Raw genomic sequence first — 18524 nt, 5'->3', positions numbered from 1 at the left:
AAGAAAGGAAGAAAGAAATAATATGATGGAAGGATGCACAGGAGAACTTTTAGTTTTTAAACAGATGGTATATATTTATTAATTTTCATAAGAATTCAGTATTACTTGTGTGAGGAACTAGCCTTTCTTTCATTTTGAGAAGTTAAGGATTTATTTTTTCATCAGTACCCCAGCCCACCTGTATTAAAGACTTAGCACTTCCCTAAAAGAACTGCCACTTGCACTCCTGAGTGGGGATAAATTGCAAAGGGGACTCAACTGCGTGCCATTATTTGCCATTTTCCCCTCTCCCACGGCTGCTTACAGCAAAATCTAGGGCTAGAAGCGGGATCCTCGCTTCCCTCTGCCCTGTACCCTCAGCTCCCCCCTCCAAAGCCCTCCCCGAACTCCTGCCCCGCCACACTGCGGCCAAAAACAAGCAAAAAGCCGCATTTCCAGCAGCCGGGGCGCGGCCTGGCGGGGGAAAGGGGGCGGCACACCGCTCTGCAGTGACACGGGGAGGGCTCCAGGCGGCGGCAGGGCCACGGGGAGCCCGCTTGGACCCGCCGCCGGGCGGCTGAGGGAGCCGAGGGGAGGCGCGGGGGCCGCCATCCCGGGCTCCCCTCAGCGGCGCCCGGCCGCGGGCGCCACCTTCCCGCCCGCCGCCCCGCGCATGCGCCGCAGCCGCCTCCTAGCAACAGGGCAACGGCGGCGCCATCGGGGAGCGGGGCCGGGGGGCTGAGGGGAGAGCCGGTGGCGGAGGAATAACGCCCGGTTGGTGCTTTATTTCTAAAGGTTTCTTTCAGGCTTACTGCTGTGCCTACACCAGTGAGGAAAATAGTGCAGTCTCAGGGTTATAATAAAGCTGTGAGGTTTACCTGCGGAGTTCGTGGGGGACAGTAACGTGAGAGGTGCCGCACCTAAGGCTGTGCGGATAATAGACCAGAGGGGGGAAAATGAGAGAGACTAAAACCTTAGAGACAGGAGTTTTACCCTAAATACCGCTAACAGGTGGCTGGGCTGTGGGGGAGCAAATCTCACCGAATTTTGGATGTTTCAAAGGTTGGGGGCATCTTCAGGCAGGCATCACAACACCAGTAGGGGCTTGCTGGCAGAGGAGCATCGTCTGCAGAACAGAAATCTTCCTTTGTAATCTTGTTACTAACCTGAATTAGTCATCTATATAACATACTCCAATACTATATTATCTTAACCATTTTTAGGCTTTTGATTATTGTTGCTGTTTTCTGATTATCTGAGTTAAGTGGTAGGTCTGCCCTTGTAACCATAAAAATCATGAATGTGATAGTGACACACTTGAGGTGTTTCCAATAGTATAAATATTTAGTGTAAGTAACATATTTTGCTATGTGCTAGTAAAGGAAGGGAAGTAATTGACAAAAGCTCAAACACAATACGAATACAATAAACTGGTCATGAATGAATGGACACTGAAAACTAAAAAAGGTCTCATCCGAACAATCAGCTCAGCAACAGCTTTTCAGTGAGAGGAGTGGGAACAAAATACCTACCTTTTTTTTTTTTTTTTTTTTTTTTTTTTTTTTTTTTTTAAGGTAGAGCGTTAGAGTTATCTGGTGGGATTAATGGGACGTGGTGCATGTGACAGGCAGGAATGAATCTGACCATTCAGAATGTCACGTTCAGCCCCATGTCCCTACAAAGCTGGCAGATGGAAGCATTTGTTTTAAGACACGTACATTGGCACAACTGCTTAAAAACTTCAGCGTGTCTTTAATTTTTACTTGTCTTTAAAATGTGCTTCTTCCAAAGGCAGACCAGCTTTGACTTCTATATGAGAAATGTCCTGCTATTATTCTTCAGGAAAAGGTTGCATAACTTCTCTCTCTCTCTCTGTTTTTTTTAGATTAAGCCAATTTTTCTTAGACTCTTTCTCATGGGATGTGGGATTTCACTGTGTCTCAGACATTTAAAATCACACACATAATTTCTAAAAATCTCCTTCATTTGGGTTGTCACAGCCTGGATTCTCCAAGGATAGATCCTGGGTTTGATGTTATTTAATATATTCATTATAATTTGGAAATGAACAATAACATAGAGAAATCAGAATTTTCTACTGAGATGAAATAGTTTGTATTAATTAAGACTTAAGAAGGTTGTTAGAAACATCTGAGAGCTATCCTGATTCTGCTATCATGGTGTATCTGGTAACACCATGGTAAATAAAATTAATTGGTGGTGAATGGAATATAGTTTATGCTCCCAGGAATATTTGGAACACTGTATTCTTCAGTAGTGAACCTGAGTTAACTGTAACCTACTGGGGAAATGACCTGTTTACCATATGTGGATGGCTTAGTGAAAATCTTCGCTGAAGAAATTGGCTAAAAATTAATCCTCAAAAAGATGTAATGTCACTGTAATAAATCAGTGGTGCTCTAGAATTGATTATGGTATTCAGGGTTAGGTTATTCATATCTGAGAAAGATTTAACAGTCACAGAGGGGCTCTGAGACAAGAAACATATATGTCTGGAAAAGCTGTATGGAAAAAATAATTAAGACCGTTTAGAAAGGTGATAAATCAGAATGTACAGGAAATTATAAAAGAAAGTAGAAAGGATCAAGTCAGGGTATCTTTTAACTAAATTTGTAATACAAGAACAAAGGAATGTTGTGTTGAATTGAATAAACTGTTTACATATTTTTTAAATCTAAGGAGTAGTTGGTTGTAAAGTACACTTGACAATTGGACCTGTGCCATAGTGTGTCATAGAATGAAGAGTAAAGGGATTAAGCATTTATGTGGACAGTAAAAATAGCTACTATTGTGAGAAAGAACATAAAAACTTCAGGAGATCTAAACCTTTGTACTTCAGGGAAATAAAAAACCTGTAACAGATGGAGGAAAACTGACTTTTGGGATTGGTTTCATGAATTTATCAGAAGCATTTGGCTCTTATCACCGGAGGCAGGATACCAGTCTGCCATGGAAGACTGTTCTTACTCAGTGAAGGAGGGTTTTTTGAGCTGAGGCCTCTCAGTTGCTCTGTGAGTTGTAAAGAATGCCGTCACATTTGTTAATTCCTGTTACTTCGTTTTATGAACGTTCGTTCATACACCGTCTTTCATACACTACTCCTTAAGCTAAGGAGTGAGATACTCCTTAGTTAGTGCACCTCTTGGTGTGCCAAGAAGTTCAGCTTCAGAAAACAGTGAATCGTGGTCCTTGGGCAGCATGAAAAAAGGCACTGGTATCAGGAACTACTGTATCAAAATTTTATTGCGAATTTTGCATATTTTTACAGCATTGTGTTAAGGAATCAAATAACTTGGATAACTTCAAAATCTAAGCATCTGTACTTTGGAATTTTGAAAGTAACAGCTGAATGTTAACGTGATACTGAAATGCAAATAAGCAGTACCAGTACATCCTGAAAGTTCTGAGGTTTTAAATAAGTAATTGTATTATTCTTTAGCGCGCCTAAAATTCCCCTCCTTTCTCTCCCCCCCCCCCTTCTTTCTCTCAGCTACTTGGTCAACCTGATACCTAACTGGAAACTCATTTTGTGTTTAAAGGTATGGAGTACTCCACTCTGCATCTCTCAGTATTTCGTTAATTGTTTTGTGATTCCTTTGCTCCGTATAATTTGGTGTATTATTTAGAAACAAATAGATCATTAAAACTCTCAGAATGACCAGAGTGTATTTATTTATTTATTTATTTTTCTGGAACGGGATTGACTTTGTTCAGCTGAATCAAAATGAAAGATACGATCTTGAATCTGTGAACAGATTCTAGTGAAGTTGGGCTAGTTAACATCTGTTGCACAGTAGCTAATTCTTCACTTAATCCTCGTAATTTCTTGCCTAATATATGTGTAAGCACAGATAAAACAGCTAGCGGATTCAAAGGTGTTGACTTAATTGGTCTCATATGTGATGTACTATTTTCATACAGCATGTATCTTCTGGAACCAAATACTAAATTTGGCCTGGTATCTCTCTTTAACTCTTTCCTTCTCTGAAGCCAAGTTTCCCCAGTGTATTAATGTTTGTAGACTTCAGAGAAGAAGAAAACACGGGGTAGTTTGGTTAAGGAGAAAGGGGAATGTCTTGGTCTGCAATTAAGGAGTAGGACAGATGAAAACCAGAAGAAGGATTTGGGAGAAAGAAATATGCAAATTTCAAGATAATTACATAACAACGTGGAATAATGACAAAGTTGTCAGAGAATGATGAGAAAGATGAAGATGTTTAAGCTGCCGTACAAAAGACGTTTGTATGTAGTTCATGGATTCAGGAAGGGAGTGAAATTGTCTGCTAATGCTGGGATTATAAGTTTGTCATCTTCCTTTTGATTGCACTGCAAGGCAGCAGATCTAGCATGTCCATACAGAAATCGATTGACATCATCAGTGAGGTGGACCAGTTTATAGGCGGTTTCCACTGTTAGCAAAGAAAAAGCTTTGAGTGTCTGAGACAAGAAAAAACAGCAAGACTTCCCTTAAAATGGCTAGACAGATTGACATTGGTTAAATATCACTTGGTTGTTCTAAAGAATCTTGCGTGTTCATCGTTTTTGGGGAGGAACTTGACAATCAGGTGCTAGCAATGTGTTGTTGCAGCAAAGAAGGCTAAATCTGTCCTTGGCTGCTTTATGCAAGGTATTGCCAGCAGGTGGAGGGAGGTGATCCTTCCCCTCGATTCAGCACTGATGAGACCACGCCTGGAGTAATGTGTCCAGTTCTGGCCTTGGCAGTACAAGAGAGACATGGACATAGTGGAGAGAGTCCAGTGTGGTAGGGCCATGAAGATGATGAAGGGACTGGAGCGTGTCTACTATGAGAAAAGATGGAGAGAGCTGGGACTCTTCATCCTACAGAAGAGAAGGCTCAGCAGGGATCTTATCAATAAAGATTCCCCATGTATAAATACTGAAGGGAAGGTGCAAACAAGGCAGACCCAGGAACTTTTCAGTGCTGCCCGGTGACGGGACAAGGGGCGGTGGGCACAAATTGAAACACAGGTCCTGTCTGAAGGTCAGGAAGCACTTCTTTACTGTGCGAGTGACAGAGCACTGGCACAGGCTGCCCAGAGAGTTTGTGGAGATCTTCAAAAGCTGCCTGGACGTGGTCCTGGGCACCCAGATGTAGGTGGCTCTGCTAGCAGGGGGTTGGACCAGATGGCCTCCAGAGGTCCCTTCCAAGCTTAGCTGCGCTGTGATTCTGTGATCATGGTCAGGTTGTAATAACACAGCTTCAGACTTCCTGAAAGCATGGTACTGTCAGATCCCAAAGGGGATTTTGTAATAAGTAATGTATTAGAAGCCTTTCTTAAATCCTCCTTTGCCCTGCTTTTCCATAGGAATAATTGTTCTCAGGAGGGACTTCTGAGTCTGTGACAACGAGGTAAGTTCTGCAGTCATCTGTGTCTTTGACTTACTCTTGCACGTTACCTCATGTCTCACTAACATTCAGTATGTGCAGGGTCTTAGGTTACTGTGTCAGTTATTTAAGGGCTTAGAAAACAGAAGATGCAAATTGAACAGGTAGTTACTTTGTAAATGTGTTGTATAAATTAAAACCAAAATAGTGTGGCCACCAAGTGCATGCAACAGGACTCTGACAATGTCAATGTACACCCCATACTGTAAAGGAAGTACTTACAAAATTTCATTATTTTGACTAGTACAGCCACTGTAAAACTTTCCACATATTTCAAAGTCAGATTTATATTGAAAAAATACATCTTTTGTTAATTATCTTTTTTAAATTAATGCTCATTATCTAGCCATTATCTTGTATTTAAAAAATAATAATAATGAACTGTGCACACTCACTAGTGAACAAATGTATTGACAAAAAAGGTGTTAAAATCTGGTGATAGGTGTGTTGTTTTTTTTTTAATTTAACAAAGTCATCTGTCATAGAGCATAAAACTAATACTCTGCTAATCCAATAAAGCATTTAGTCATCTATAGTTAAAAGCAGTAATGTTTAACGTCTCCCAGCTTCTAACCAGTGAGATCGAAAGCCAGATTTATTTATTTATTTTGGTATAGTGGGTAGAAAGAGGTGGCTGTCTCAGATTTGCAGTGTAGGAAATGATTCACACTGTGCAAAGAAGTTTATAGAGCAAGACAATAAAACAAGTACAGGAATCATGGCCATCATTATCTGCAGATCTGATGCTTAGGATCTGTTCCACTGGGCAGGCATCTACAAGAAATCTCTCAAAAACTAAATACATTTTCCTTATTTTATTTGGAGATGCATAGATGCCAGGTCATGATACAACAGCCAATAGGTTAGAGGGTTCTGCTTTTGAACTAAAAAGTACACATTCGTGACCTTCTTTAAAGTCATTTTCCATTTACAGGCAAAATATCCTAGTCACGGAGATGTTACTGGAGATGGGCCTGTTCCTTCAGCCCCTTTAAAAAAGACAAGGCTGTGTTATGTCGTGTGCCTAGTTCTGCTAATGCTCAGTCTGCTGTGATAGCATCAGCCAGGCATAGCCTGGCATGTGGATTCTTGTGGAGAAACAGGGTAATATGTCTATCTCACTGATTTTAGTCAATGTATGAGCTAGCAGCTCTAAACTCTGGCTTTGGTCAGAAGAAAAAATGGTCCTTTTTCGAGGTGCAATTTACCTGATGAATTTTAGATACATACTTTAGCTTGAGCTGCCTATTGGATGTACTGACTAGACCTCCACTGACTGTAAAGGAGAGTGACTAATTTAAGTACCAATGCTTGATTGAGTTTACTGGACCTCCACAGAGTTTCTGGATACTGAATGAACTGAATTGAACGGGTTGCTCAGGCTGGGGTAGTTCTGGTCCTGTAGAAAACCAGGAGGCCCTTGTGGAGTTCAGAGTGAAAGATGGAAATGCCACAGCTGAGGGAAAGCTTTGGGGGCTGCAGTTTGTGTAGGAATGAGGATGTAGTTAGACCTAACGACTGCCCTGCTGGTTGGGGGACAACATCTGATCATATCACCCCACTGGAACTGGGTGGGAGCAGATTAGAACAGGCTAATTTATCTACCAAGGAAATCAGTGAATTCCAGGTGGAGGACAGGAAGTAGCACAGAATGATAACTTCATAGGCTGCTTGACCATGCGTTGGCTACATCTGTTTTGTTAAAGTCCTTTATTACCTCTAGCTCTACGTGATTTAAGCAATCAACCCTTTAATCTCAAGACATATGTGAAGAATTACACTCCTTCTAGAAACTTAAAAAACATGAAGTAGAGAATATTACTTAAAGAAGAATATTCTTTATTTTGTTATAAAGATTTAATTACATTTAGTCACTAGTGAATAGAGTTTTAGCTTTTAAAGTAAGACTTTCAGATAGCATAGACCCAGCATTTAATTACATTGAAAAATATAAATCCCATTAAAAATTTGTCTGAATTCAAAATATTTAGAGTATCAAGCTGAGAATCAGATACACATTCTGTAGGTCTACTTAGAAGAAGACTGTACACAGCTATGGAGAGAGAGGAGTTTTGAATAAGAAGTGGACTTATGGGCCAGTAGCTTTTCAATACATGAACTCAATGATTGTCTGAGATAATGAAAATTGAATACGGAAGGCACATTTTTAATTTTCAGTAAGTCAAAGAGTTCCACATGCATCATAGCAGTTATTCTCTGACTCAAGGCAGAATACAGAGATCTTTATAGGGACCAAGCTAACACCAACATCTGATGGCAGAAGGCATTGAAATGCAGAATAAAAACTGCAGTAAGAAACAGCCTGAAGGGCATAATCCACAGTAATTATCCAATTCTCTGTGCTTTTTGCTGCAGATGATACCACTTTTTTAATACCAAGGAACCAAATGTTTCTGAACATGGAGAAAAACTTTCAAGTTGCCTGACAATGTTCTTGGATATTAGATACAATTATAGAAGCGTGAAGAAATATTTACAACTAAAAGCTGTAGTGATTCACGGTGTTGGACTATGCATAATTATTTGAATCTGTGAGCATTAAAAGAAAGTGGTGCACAGTTATATGTTAATTGGTCCCTAACCAAAACTGTGCTCTTTGAAACACTGAATTGTAGTGTGTTGTGTATTCATACATGTGCCTGTATATGTGTGCAAGGGTAAAGCAGATAGGAGCCAAAGAATCTTTGGTTATATGGATCTTCCTCTCAAAACCATAGTTCGTGACCAGCCTATGAGGTTCTAAATTTCAGATTTCTAAATTTCAGAATTTTCAGACGTGCTTATCAGCTCGTATCGCTACTGCTGTGTTGTAGTTTCTTTGGGAGGCTAGTAAAGGAACAATACCTGAAAAAGGTCAGAGGATTCAAGGAAAGCTCCAAGTTTTTAGTGAACACAATAAATTATAGCACTGTGTTTTGTAATCAGCCAGGCAACAGCTCGTATTGCAGGAGATAATAATCTCATATACCACAGGAAAGCTGTCAGGGTAGTCTTGGCTGAGGGTGAAGGTGTGGTTTCCCCTTGAGAACTAACCAGGGAGTTACTCAGGGGTACTGAGTGCACATTTTGCTTTTACAGAGTGTTAAAATGAATCTAAATTTGGCATAACTTGGGCTATGTTGTGTGCATAGCTAGTGCTAGCGGGTCGTGTTCTTTACTTTTTTGCCCGTAGCTTAACTGGAAGGCTCTCGGCTGAAGTTTTGCAAGCCATATGAAATTAGGTCCACATGGGGTTATTACATCCATATGCTTCAGAAGCTGCTATTAGATGCAGCTGAGAAGGTCTTCCAGGTTCACTTGCACATGTGCTAATACAAAAAAAAAGCAGAAGCCAGAAGTTGGACTTGGTGTAAATAATGTAACTTTTAAAAAATCAGTGAAAATTGTGCTGTGCAAAACTGTTTCTTAATAACTGCAGACCTGATTTTTGTCTTCCGTAAAATATGGGTGGAGAATTTGAATTGAATTTGAACCCCATTTTTAAGGTAGAACTTATTTGTACGTTCTGCAGCTGTGTAGAATGTTTGCCACCACATATAGACGAACATGGAAAAACAGGTTCCCTAGCAGGACCTTCATGTTCACGTACAATTTGTAGATGTACACAAAACTAACATATGACAGTGCATGCCATATGTGTTTGTGCCACATTACAGCTTGAGCCCGTGATATCTTGCATCTCTCTTTTTAGTTTAGTTGATAGACATATTTTACAAAATGCATTCAAGTGTTAGAAAGTTTGTTGTTTTGGGCAAAAGAAACCTTACTGTTTAAAATGGGTATCTTCGTGCATAGAAATTATGATGTCAAAGAATTCCTCAAATTGATTAGATGCATTAAATGAATGCAAACATCTGTCCTGAAAGCTTTCCTAAATCACTGGTAAACTAATTCTTAAGACATAGAAGGGAGTTTGTTTGTCTGCTTTTATTTTTTGTTTTTATTTTCAGAATGGGTAAAAAAGTGAAGAAGGAAGTAGAGCCTCCACCCAAGGATGTGGTAAGTTTATAAACTGCTACGTGCTATAAAATAAACATTACACAATTATAGACCAGCTCTACTATCCTTACATAGTTCCTTACTATGGAACTTAACACGCATTATTCTAAAAATGTCTTTTAAAGATGATTCTGTTTCTGCTTTTTTTGGACAGCATACAAACCAGAGTGACTGGGCATGTGTAGTTCTTTGTGAAGATTGTTGTCTTTGGCAGGCTTTGCAAGTAGTAATGTATGAAACAATCCAGGCTTCTTTTTATTTGAAGAGCTGTATTAGCTTTCCATTTGTAAAAATCAAAGGACAAAACAGCAGAGACCTGAAATCTGCCCCTCTTTTGAACTGTGGAGACATTGCCTAGGATGAAAGAGTTAAAAGCCTAGATGAATCTGTGGAGTTTTTTACTGAATACAAAAGTTTTACAGATATTTTGAATGACAGTACTATGTGTTCTAGATCTTTTGCAAAGATATACAGTCTCTAGCAGCAGTTTTTCTGGTATCATTGGAAGTGCAACAGTGAGAAGTACTAGAACTGAAGCCAAGTATGGAATAATTAATTCTTTTGAGCCAAGAGTATTCAACTCATAAACTACACTTATTTATTTATTTAAAGGTCTGACACTAGTTTATGCACACTTTTTGTGATTTTGTGTAATAAAAAAAAAGTTTCAAAATACAGGTTTAAAGTCTTATTGGTTTATTCAGAAAGAAGTAGAAGAAATAAGACTGAAACACTAAACAAAATATAACACAAATTCTGCAACAGATAATGAGTAAGTTAATGAAGAATTGGGACCTCGGCTAGTCCCAGAAAGAGCATAAAATTAAATGCAAAATTTACTATGATTTTTTTTTTTTTTTAAGAAAAGGTTTTTTCTCCATTATGAGCAACACTACTGCAAGATCTTTTTCAAAGGTCATAGAAAAATTGATCAGCAAAACTTACATCATGATTTCAGTGTTAGATAAACATAAATAATTTTAAGGAAGACAATGACAGAAGTCATTATGGTTGAACTCAAATACCCAACGCCATGATGTCACTGAGGGTGAGCAGTTGCCAGTTCTTGCACAACTGTTCTGTGGAAAGGTGAATATTACAAATACAATTGAAAAGCTACAGTCAATAATAAAGCCTTACAAAGGGAGACTTGAGATAAACCTTTAACATGAGAGAGTTAACTGAGATAAAGACATTTCTGTATGGAATAACCCAAAAACCAAGGAGGAGACAGAAAGAAGATACATGTGAATCTGACTAAAAACAGAAAAAAAAATGGAAAGGCATAATAATAGATTATGGCATACAGATAAGCTAACCCCCTCCAAAGTAATGAGACTATTTTAGTAAATATCTAGAAAATCAATATGAACAGCATCACAGTTTCTGGATTCAGAAGCCACCGTTTGAGTTTCTGGAGAAAAGTACAGTATAGCCTTCTACCTACTACAATAAACTGTGAATAATGTTAGACAAGATAATCAACATTTGAAAAAAAAAAAAACCTGATGAAAGAGGTTAATAAAATAATTAAAACGGAAAACATTGGAAAGAGTGAACTCCAGATGGCATCTGCGGGTTTTGGCTTAGACACTTACCCTTATTGTACTTCAGGCTAGCATATCTCTTCTAGCAGCCCTATCAGGAGAAAATAACGGAATGTTGCATAGCAAAACACTATTAAATATGAAAATAGATCCTTGATTAGTTCTTACTATCAACCAAGAAAATCTTCTAGCTGTGAGAATATTGTTAACACTGATCATGTAAAATCAATTTTCAAACCTTTACATTTCACCTGGGTATTTCAGATGGCAGGAAATGAGATGCAGACAAAATACCTGATATATTAGCTTTTATCTTCTGATTGATAAGCTGCTTATGAAAATGTCAAGTCCAAGAAAAGAAGCCTTGAGATAATGTGGACAGATTCATATAAGAGAGCTTTTGTGCATGTGGGATTCTCTGAGAATATATGATAGTGCAGATGACCGCTGTTTTTTTATAGTTTTCTAGGAACAGGTGGAAAACACATATCCTAGACCAACCACTGCTTATATGCTTCAGAGAGTATTCCTGAGGACCCTCTTTTCACCAATTTCCATGATTTTTTAATTTTTTAACTATTATATATTCTGGGGGCTGGTCTTCTCCAGAAAAAAAATAAAAATCATTTAAGTCTCTTTCTCTGTATGGATTACCTTAAGACTATATGTCAGGCAGAGAAAATATGCTAGCTTTGACATAGGTCAATAGGAACTTTTCATATGATACCTTCCGTAAGTTTGGTCTGGACAGTATTACTATTTGATTCTTAGTTAGGGCACAGGCATTAGAAGCTTAAGGTTACCACTGGAGAAAGTACTGAGTCATTATCCATGAAAGAAAGCTGTAAGTCCCTGTGTATTTTTGAAGATGGCTTCACTCACAACAGTCATGTTACAAGTCAAAGTTCGGAGGAACAGAAGTGGCACTGTCAACTCCTGAAATTCAGACTCCACAGAAACACCTTCTTTTGAGCAATCAGTAAGAGACCTAAATATTAATTTGACTTTAGTAAGGCTTTCAACACTGTCTTTCATTATGTCCTGATAGACAAACTGATGAAGTATGGATAAGATAAATAGCGAGGTGAATTGAAAACAAGCCGAGCTGCTGAACTCAAAGGGTTATGATCAGCAGCACGAAGCCCAGCTGGAGGCCAGTGACTACTATTGTGCCCAGGGGTTAACCTCTTCATTAGTGACCTGACTGATGAGACAGAGTGCATCCTCAGCAAGTTCACAGACGATACGAAATTGCAAGGAGTGGCTGAGACACTGAATGGTTGTGCTGCCATTCAGAGGGACTTTGACAGACTAGGGAAATGGAGAAAATACGAATTTCAGTAAGTTCATTAAAAAAAGTGCAAAGTCCTGCACCTGGGTGAGTAATAGCCAATACAGATTGGGTGATGACCAGCCAGAAAGCAGCTTTGCAAAAAATGACCTGGTGGTCTGAGTGTATAGAAGTTCAATATTCACTAGCAATGTCCACTTGTGGCAAAGGCCAACAACATCCTGGGGCACATTAAACAGTGTTGCCACAGCAGTTTGAGGTCTTTCACTCAACTTTGTTGAGACCAAATCTGGAGTGCCACGTCCAATTCTAGATTCTCCAGAAGAATAGAGACATGGGCTTAGTGGAATGAGCCTGGCAAAGGGCCATAAAGATACCCAAAGGCTTGGAACATTTGTCATGTGAGGAGAGGTTTAGAGCTGAAGAGTCCGTTCACTCTTGAGAGAAAGCTTGGAGGGATCTTGTCAATGTGTACAAATACCTGGTGGGAGAGAGTAAAGAAGTCAGAGCCAGACTTCTCACTGGTGCCCAGTGAACATATGAGAGACAAGAGGTACAAATGGAAACACAAACAAGGTTCCATGTGGGAAAAAAAAAATCTGCTACTGACAAATGATGGAACACGGGTTGCCCAGCGAGGTTGTGAATGGAGTCTTCATCCTTGGAGATGTTCAGAATCAGACTGTGCCAGCTCTAGGTGACCCTGCTTTGAGCTAGATGATCTCCAGAAGTGCCTGTAGTTTTCAACTATTCAATGATTCAATGGAATATGTCGGTTTTATATTGTTAGTATTGGAGATTATACTTGGACAGAAGTGAAATAGATAGCATGAGCAGGTATACGTTAACTCCATTTTTTTCTAGGCAAAAGATAAGGGATTGAGGATTATGAAAGATACTGGTAATTCTTCTAAAGAGTCTGTGAAAGCTGTAAGGATAAAGAAGACCTTTAGTCATTTTGTTCAAAAAGGGCTTTTAAAGGATCTTTAAAAAAAAAAAACAATAGAATAATTAAACAATAGAATAATAGGAGATAGATACATCCTTCAAAAGGTGGGATTTGCATCTAAATGGGAAAGCAAAACAGAAAAAACTTACACTCACAAATGAAAAGCAAAAGCACAATGACACAATGCACCAAAATATTTTGGGAGAGATCCCGCAAGGATACAAAAACTAGCAGTAAAGCTGTTCCAAAATCACTAGAAGCAAGAAACTTCTTAGAGGGGGACTACTGGGTGATTAAAGCCATAAAGGAAAAGTAATTATTTGTCCAAAAAAAAACACACCTATGCAGCAAATCACCTGAAATTAATGTGAATGAATTATTTTAACTGTAAAACGACTAGAATATGAAATGGAGGTACTCTTTCTTATGGTATTTAATGTGTACCCTTTGTACTAGAGGAATGGAGAGCAGAAAAAATAATTTTCAAAAAGAAATACATTAGTAATTACAGAGCAGAAAGCTTGTCTACTACATGGGGTTAGTTAGTAGGAAAGATTGCCCCCCCCCAAAAAAAAAGTTGCCTTGATAAATATGATAGTAATGGGAACCCATATTGCTTGTGTAGAGGAAAGCTTTGTCTCAGAAATCCATTTGTGTTCTGTAGAGGGAGAAGTCAGTGAGCAAGTGGATCGTGGTGGTCTGGTTGATACAGTTACTTAGATTTTTTATTCACATAAACACTGACAGATAAAAAGAAAGTCCTTCCCTGGCTACAACATCTGGTTAACAAAATAGAAAGCAAAGGTTAGAAAACAAATCACCATTCTGGTTTCTTAATGAAAGAAGTTGCCAGTGGACTGTCATCGAGTTTTGTTCTGCAGTCTGTGCCATCCAGCCTCTCAGAATGCACATGGATTCTTTCATGAAAATGGCAGCCAGTACTAAGTAGGTAAAAAAATGAATAAATACAACATTTCAAATTACAAAAAATAAAAGGCAAAACACCATATGACTAACAAATGCGTGATACCTGTGTATGTTGAATGCCATTAACAGTTCTGATGTTTCCATATCAAGAAGGGTACAGATGAACTCGAAAAATACTAAAAAAGACAACAAGAATAATCAGAGTGACTTCTATATCAGGAAAGATCAAAGAGAGAGTAGGTTTCTTCATTCCCAAAAGGAAATGACTCTAAAGATGAATATCATAGATGCTTACAAAAATGTGAACATACAGAGAGGGGTGTTATTTATTTCATTGTTCCTCCACAGTGAATGAATTGCGGAGGGCAAATAAAATTGTCAGGTGATATTTTTAAAACAAAGAAAAGGCACGACTATTTGTCTAAGACTTAAACTCTGATACTTGTGTCTCAGAGTAGTAAGGGTGGCCTGAATATAAATGGCTTCAAAACTATTTGCCAGATAAACTGGTGGAAAATTTTTCTTTGACTTTTTGGACACAGATAGATAAAACCACTAGCTCGCCAGCTCTCTCTACATTGCAGAGTGCTGGAATCTGAGGGAGAATGTAAGTAAAGTTTAATAGTCTGTTTGCCCATGTGTTATAAGCCTGTCTCAGAGACAGGATGCTGGGCTAGATGGACCTTTGGTCTGACTGTAAATGTATATATTGCCTTCAATTTAGCATTTTAACTGAGTGAAGTTGATGGAAGGCAAAAAAAATACTCTGCAATTTCTAATGGCTTCAAAGTGGAATGCACACAAACACTATGATCAGAGCTACAGGTTTTGAATTACAGCATTTTTTTTCTCCCTTTTCATTTGCTTTTTTCTCAGCACAAATCAAGTGCTGGGAATGTTGTTGCTTATAATCCAAATGCCTGTGTTTATTTAATTCAATGTCATTTGTCACTTCAGGCATATTGTTCTAGCATTTAGGCTGTCCTGTATGTGCCATTCAAGGAAGAGTCTGCAATGATGTATGAAGATTTAGGAGCAAGTTGTGATAGCAAAAAAGGGAACTCTAGCTATGCTGCCATTATGATAAGGAAAGGTCACATCTATTTCTATGATGTTTTTGACTGAGAATGTTACTTCCAGCAAATCACTGGCCTACTCAGACTGCTGACTTCTTAAATGCATATAAATATTGGTGATTGTTCTTATTGTGTTTTCAGCCAAAAGTGATTCTGAGGCTCTTGTTGCGTATTTCACAGAGTAGTAGCAAATCAAGTATGTGTACAAATGGGTAGAGATTAGACCAATTTCACTCGGCTCATAAGCTAACTTGTGATTTAAGTCTAGGAATTATCAGTGAATTGTAGTTTATACAATTACCTGCGAACATGAGAGGCAAAGAAAATGGAGCAACATAACAGCAATTTTGTTATTAGATCAATGTAAATAAATAACAGAGATTTAAAACTCTTATTTCGTATTTCATTTCTTATTAACCTTTATGTGAGATCAATCTTTGTGTTTGATTTATGTTTCTCTGAAGCACTAACGTCCTTTACTAAAAATTACTGTTTCATCCCATTGCCACGTATTTGGCCAGACTCAGCCCTACAGATGCCAATGAAGTTTCTAGAGGGTTGGGTTTGATTCTGCCTCTCTGTATATCACCTTTCATTCAAAGCCTAATGTAATTAAAATGTCTGCAGTTGCTTGGGACAGCTATTAGGAGTCCATTTTGAATTGCTGTGGAGAAAATGTAGATTGTGATTTATTCTTTTATTATTTATATTTTTACTTTATAGCAGAATGTATTATTGATGGAGCCCTACAGCCAGTAGGGATGAAGAACACTTTCAGGGATGTGTGGAAGGAGGGCATACAAGGTGTGGAAAGGGTTCTGATCTACTGCAAGGTCTTTTGAGGATGTCCAGGTCATTGCTTCAACCCATGAGGTGCTGTACCAGAGGTGTACCCCTGTGGAGCAGCTGCAGGGAAATGGAAAATTGTAGTTGTGAAAAACCTTTCAGTAGAATAAAAAAGTGCCCTAACAAGCTTATATTCCACACCTACATAAGGATTATTGACAACATATCTTTGTTGGTCATAGAGGAGTAATCAGCCAAGCTGAACAAATACAACTTCAGCATCAAAAGGTTATCATCTCTTTGGTCTCTTTTAGCTGTTTTCTTGTGTCAGAAGGAAGTTCTGTTCCACAGGTTTAACTCTATCCATGTCAGCTGCAATTTACAGGTGGAGTGTACCCATACTGCTAAAGCAGTAAGAATTTAGACATCGTCCTAATGCTCTCTACAAATTAAAAATCAAAATGCAAAATTTAATCTAGATGTGTGTACGCAATTTTCCCCCCTTTGTATGGGAGAGCAGAGCTACCTGCTCACGAAGGGAGGCTTGCTGGCTGCAGCCCATAATGAACAGTCATAAATGGCTTCCTTTTCTCCCTGCCAAAGTCTTTTTTTTTTTTCTTTTCTCCGTCTTGCTGTGTGCTATATACTAAAAGTCCTCAATTTGCAAAAGATTTGGAAGGTAGCGTGTGTACATCTGGGTTTGGTTAATGACTCTGCCACATCTGTTTAGTATTCATGTAATACTAATGGTAATCATTTAAATTTACAGTATGTAAGAATCTGAACTTCTTACCTGAAGCATCATGACCTTTTTACAAGCTGAAGTATAAATATATGTTTTGAATAACATCTCTTCTATCTGTCATTGTTTCAAAGGAGCGGGTTCAATAATAGGCTAGAATGGACTCAAACACCTTTTTTCCCAGAAAAAAAGTTTTGTCTCTGCTTACATCCTAGTGCTTACTTGAAGGATCGTGTTCTGTTCTCTCTCTGCAAGGAACACACATGTGCAGAAGTAGAGATGTGTGAGGGTGGATAAAGGGAGTTCCATGCATCTCTTAGTTCTCCTGTATGTCTCTCATATGGCTAGAGTGAATCAATAAAGTAAGCTGTTGGAATAAGCTGAACTTTTTGCCTCCTTACAATGTAAAAAGAAGATTCCCAAAATGAATTCCTTTGTTTTAGGCCCATCATTAAGATGTAACTTGGACCATTGTGCCTCTGTTTGGTTTAAATCTTGTTGCCAAGTCATTACTGAGTACAATGACTTCTGGTGCAATAAGCTGATTATAGAAAAGGAGCTTTGTTCCACAGCTTGTCCCTTGCCTCCAACTTGTCTCAACAAGCATGAAGTTGGACAGGTCTTCAGGTTTTCGGACCTGCTTGAAGGTCGGGAGAGCAGTTAAACACATTAGCCAGGCAACCTCTGAACTGTTAGGGAAACTTGGATCTTGATCTTGCAGACTTAATTTGTGTGATGTGCCTTGTAGAAGAGGATGAAATTATTTAGATTTAAGAACCTACCAAAAATAAGGATTTAGAAGTCCATATCATATTTTGCCTAATTTTGGAACACGTCTGGGTGAGCCGAAAAAAAACCACTTCATTTTACATTTTCCTTCTAGCACACTCATAACTTCGTTGAATATTTGCTCCAAAAAATTTCCTTGATTGACAAGTGATATATATATGTATATATATATATGCCCTTGATATTCAGCAACGTGTGCCTCTGATGTAGCTATTAAAGTGTTTTAAAATGAAGTAAAACAAATTATAGACATTTTAAGATATACACAACATAAATATACATTGTAATAGTATATTGCTATCCTAAATGATTGATGTGCTGTATTTTAAAGATAGGTATATTGATATTGAGAGATTCTGCATGACTCCAGTATCTAGTAGCTTCTGTATGCAAAACAGGTATTCCATATGTCTACAGCATTGGGACAGATGAGAGTTTATGCATATATAAATCTGTATTTTAAATCCAAATTAACTTAAAACTTTTTAATGGGTATTTTTCTTGGAAATTCTTGAGTTGTGCTAAAGAACAAAAAGCTTTTTCAGAAGAGTTCATTTTCTCAAGAGATGTTATTCCCAAAGTCTATCAGGAGGGTGAAAGCAGACAGATTTGTTGGAAATTTTCTTTCTGTATGAGGTCAGAAATGGAAGTGAATGCTGCATCGTTTCTAGCTGACTGAGCATGGATTATCATAGAAATACTTCAGCTAGTATACAGGATCGTGGTGAACTGTGTTGCTGAAGGCAAAGAAAGGGGTCATTTATGGTGGTGCCATTGATTCCAAAGCTGCAGGATGCTCTTTCATGTGTAACAGAGTTAAATAGTCTGTTGCCTTCAAAACTTCCTGGATGTATAGTGAACGGTCATGTTTTTTCCAAAATCTTCATAGTAGATGAAATCATGATGATTTCCTATTCTTTCCTATTTTTCAACATCTCAAATTGTTATTAAAAATTGAATTTCTTCAAGTAAGTAACAATGTTAATATTT

General features: G+C 38.3%; 1 protein-coding gene across 1 annotated transcript in view; it reads left to right on the top strand.

Annotated features, from left to right (window-relative positions):
- The first annotated feature begins 705 nt into the window (after nucleotides 1-705).
- Nucleotides 706-18524, top strand: part of ARMC3 (armadillo repeat containing 3) — a 61064-nt gene continuing 43245 nt past the window's right edge. The window contains exons 1-3 of the mRNA XM_032182314.1: nucleotides 706-753; nucleotides 5328-5371; nucleotides 9379-9427. Of these exons, the coding sequence (XP_032038205.1) occupies nucleotides 9380-9427 (48 nt within the window). The 5' untranslated portion in view covers nucleotides 706-753; nucleotides 5328-5371; nucleotide 9379. The remainder of the gene's footprint in view (nucleotides 754-5327; nucleotides 5372-9378; nucleotides 9428-18524) is intronic.

Source organism: Aythya fuligula, chromosome 2, assembly GCF_009819795.1.
Source record: "Aythya fuligula isolate bAytFul2 chromosome 2, bAytFul2.pri, whole genome shotgun sequence".
NCBI lineage: Eukaryota > Metazoa > Chordata > Aves > Anseriformes > Anatidae > Aythya > Aythya fuligula.
Note: the sequence above shows the minus strand (reverse complement) of the source record. Positions and strands in the feature narration are given on the sequence as shown.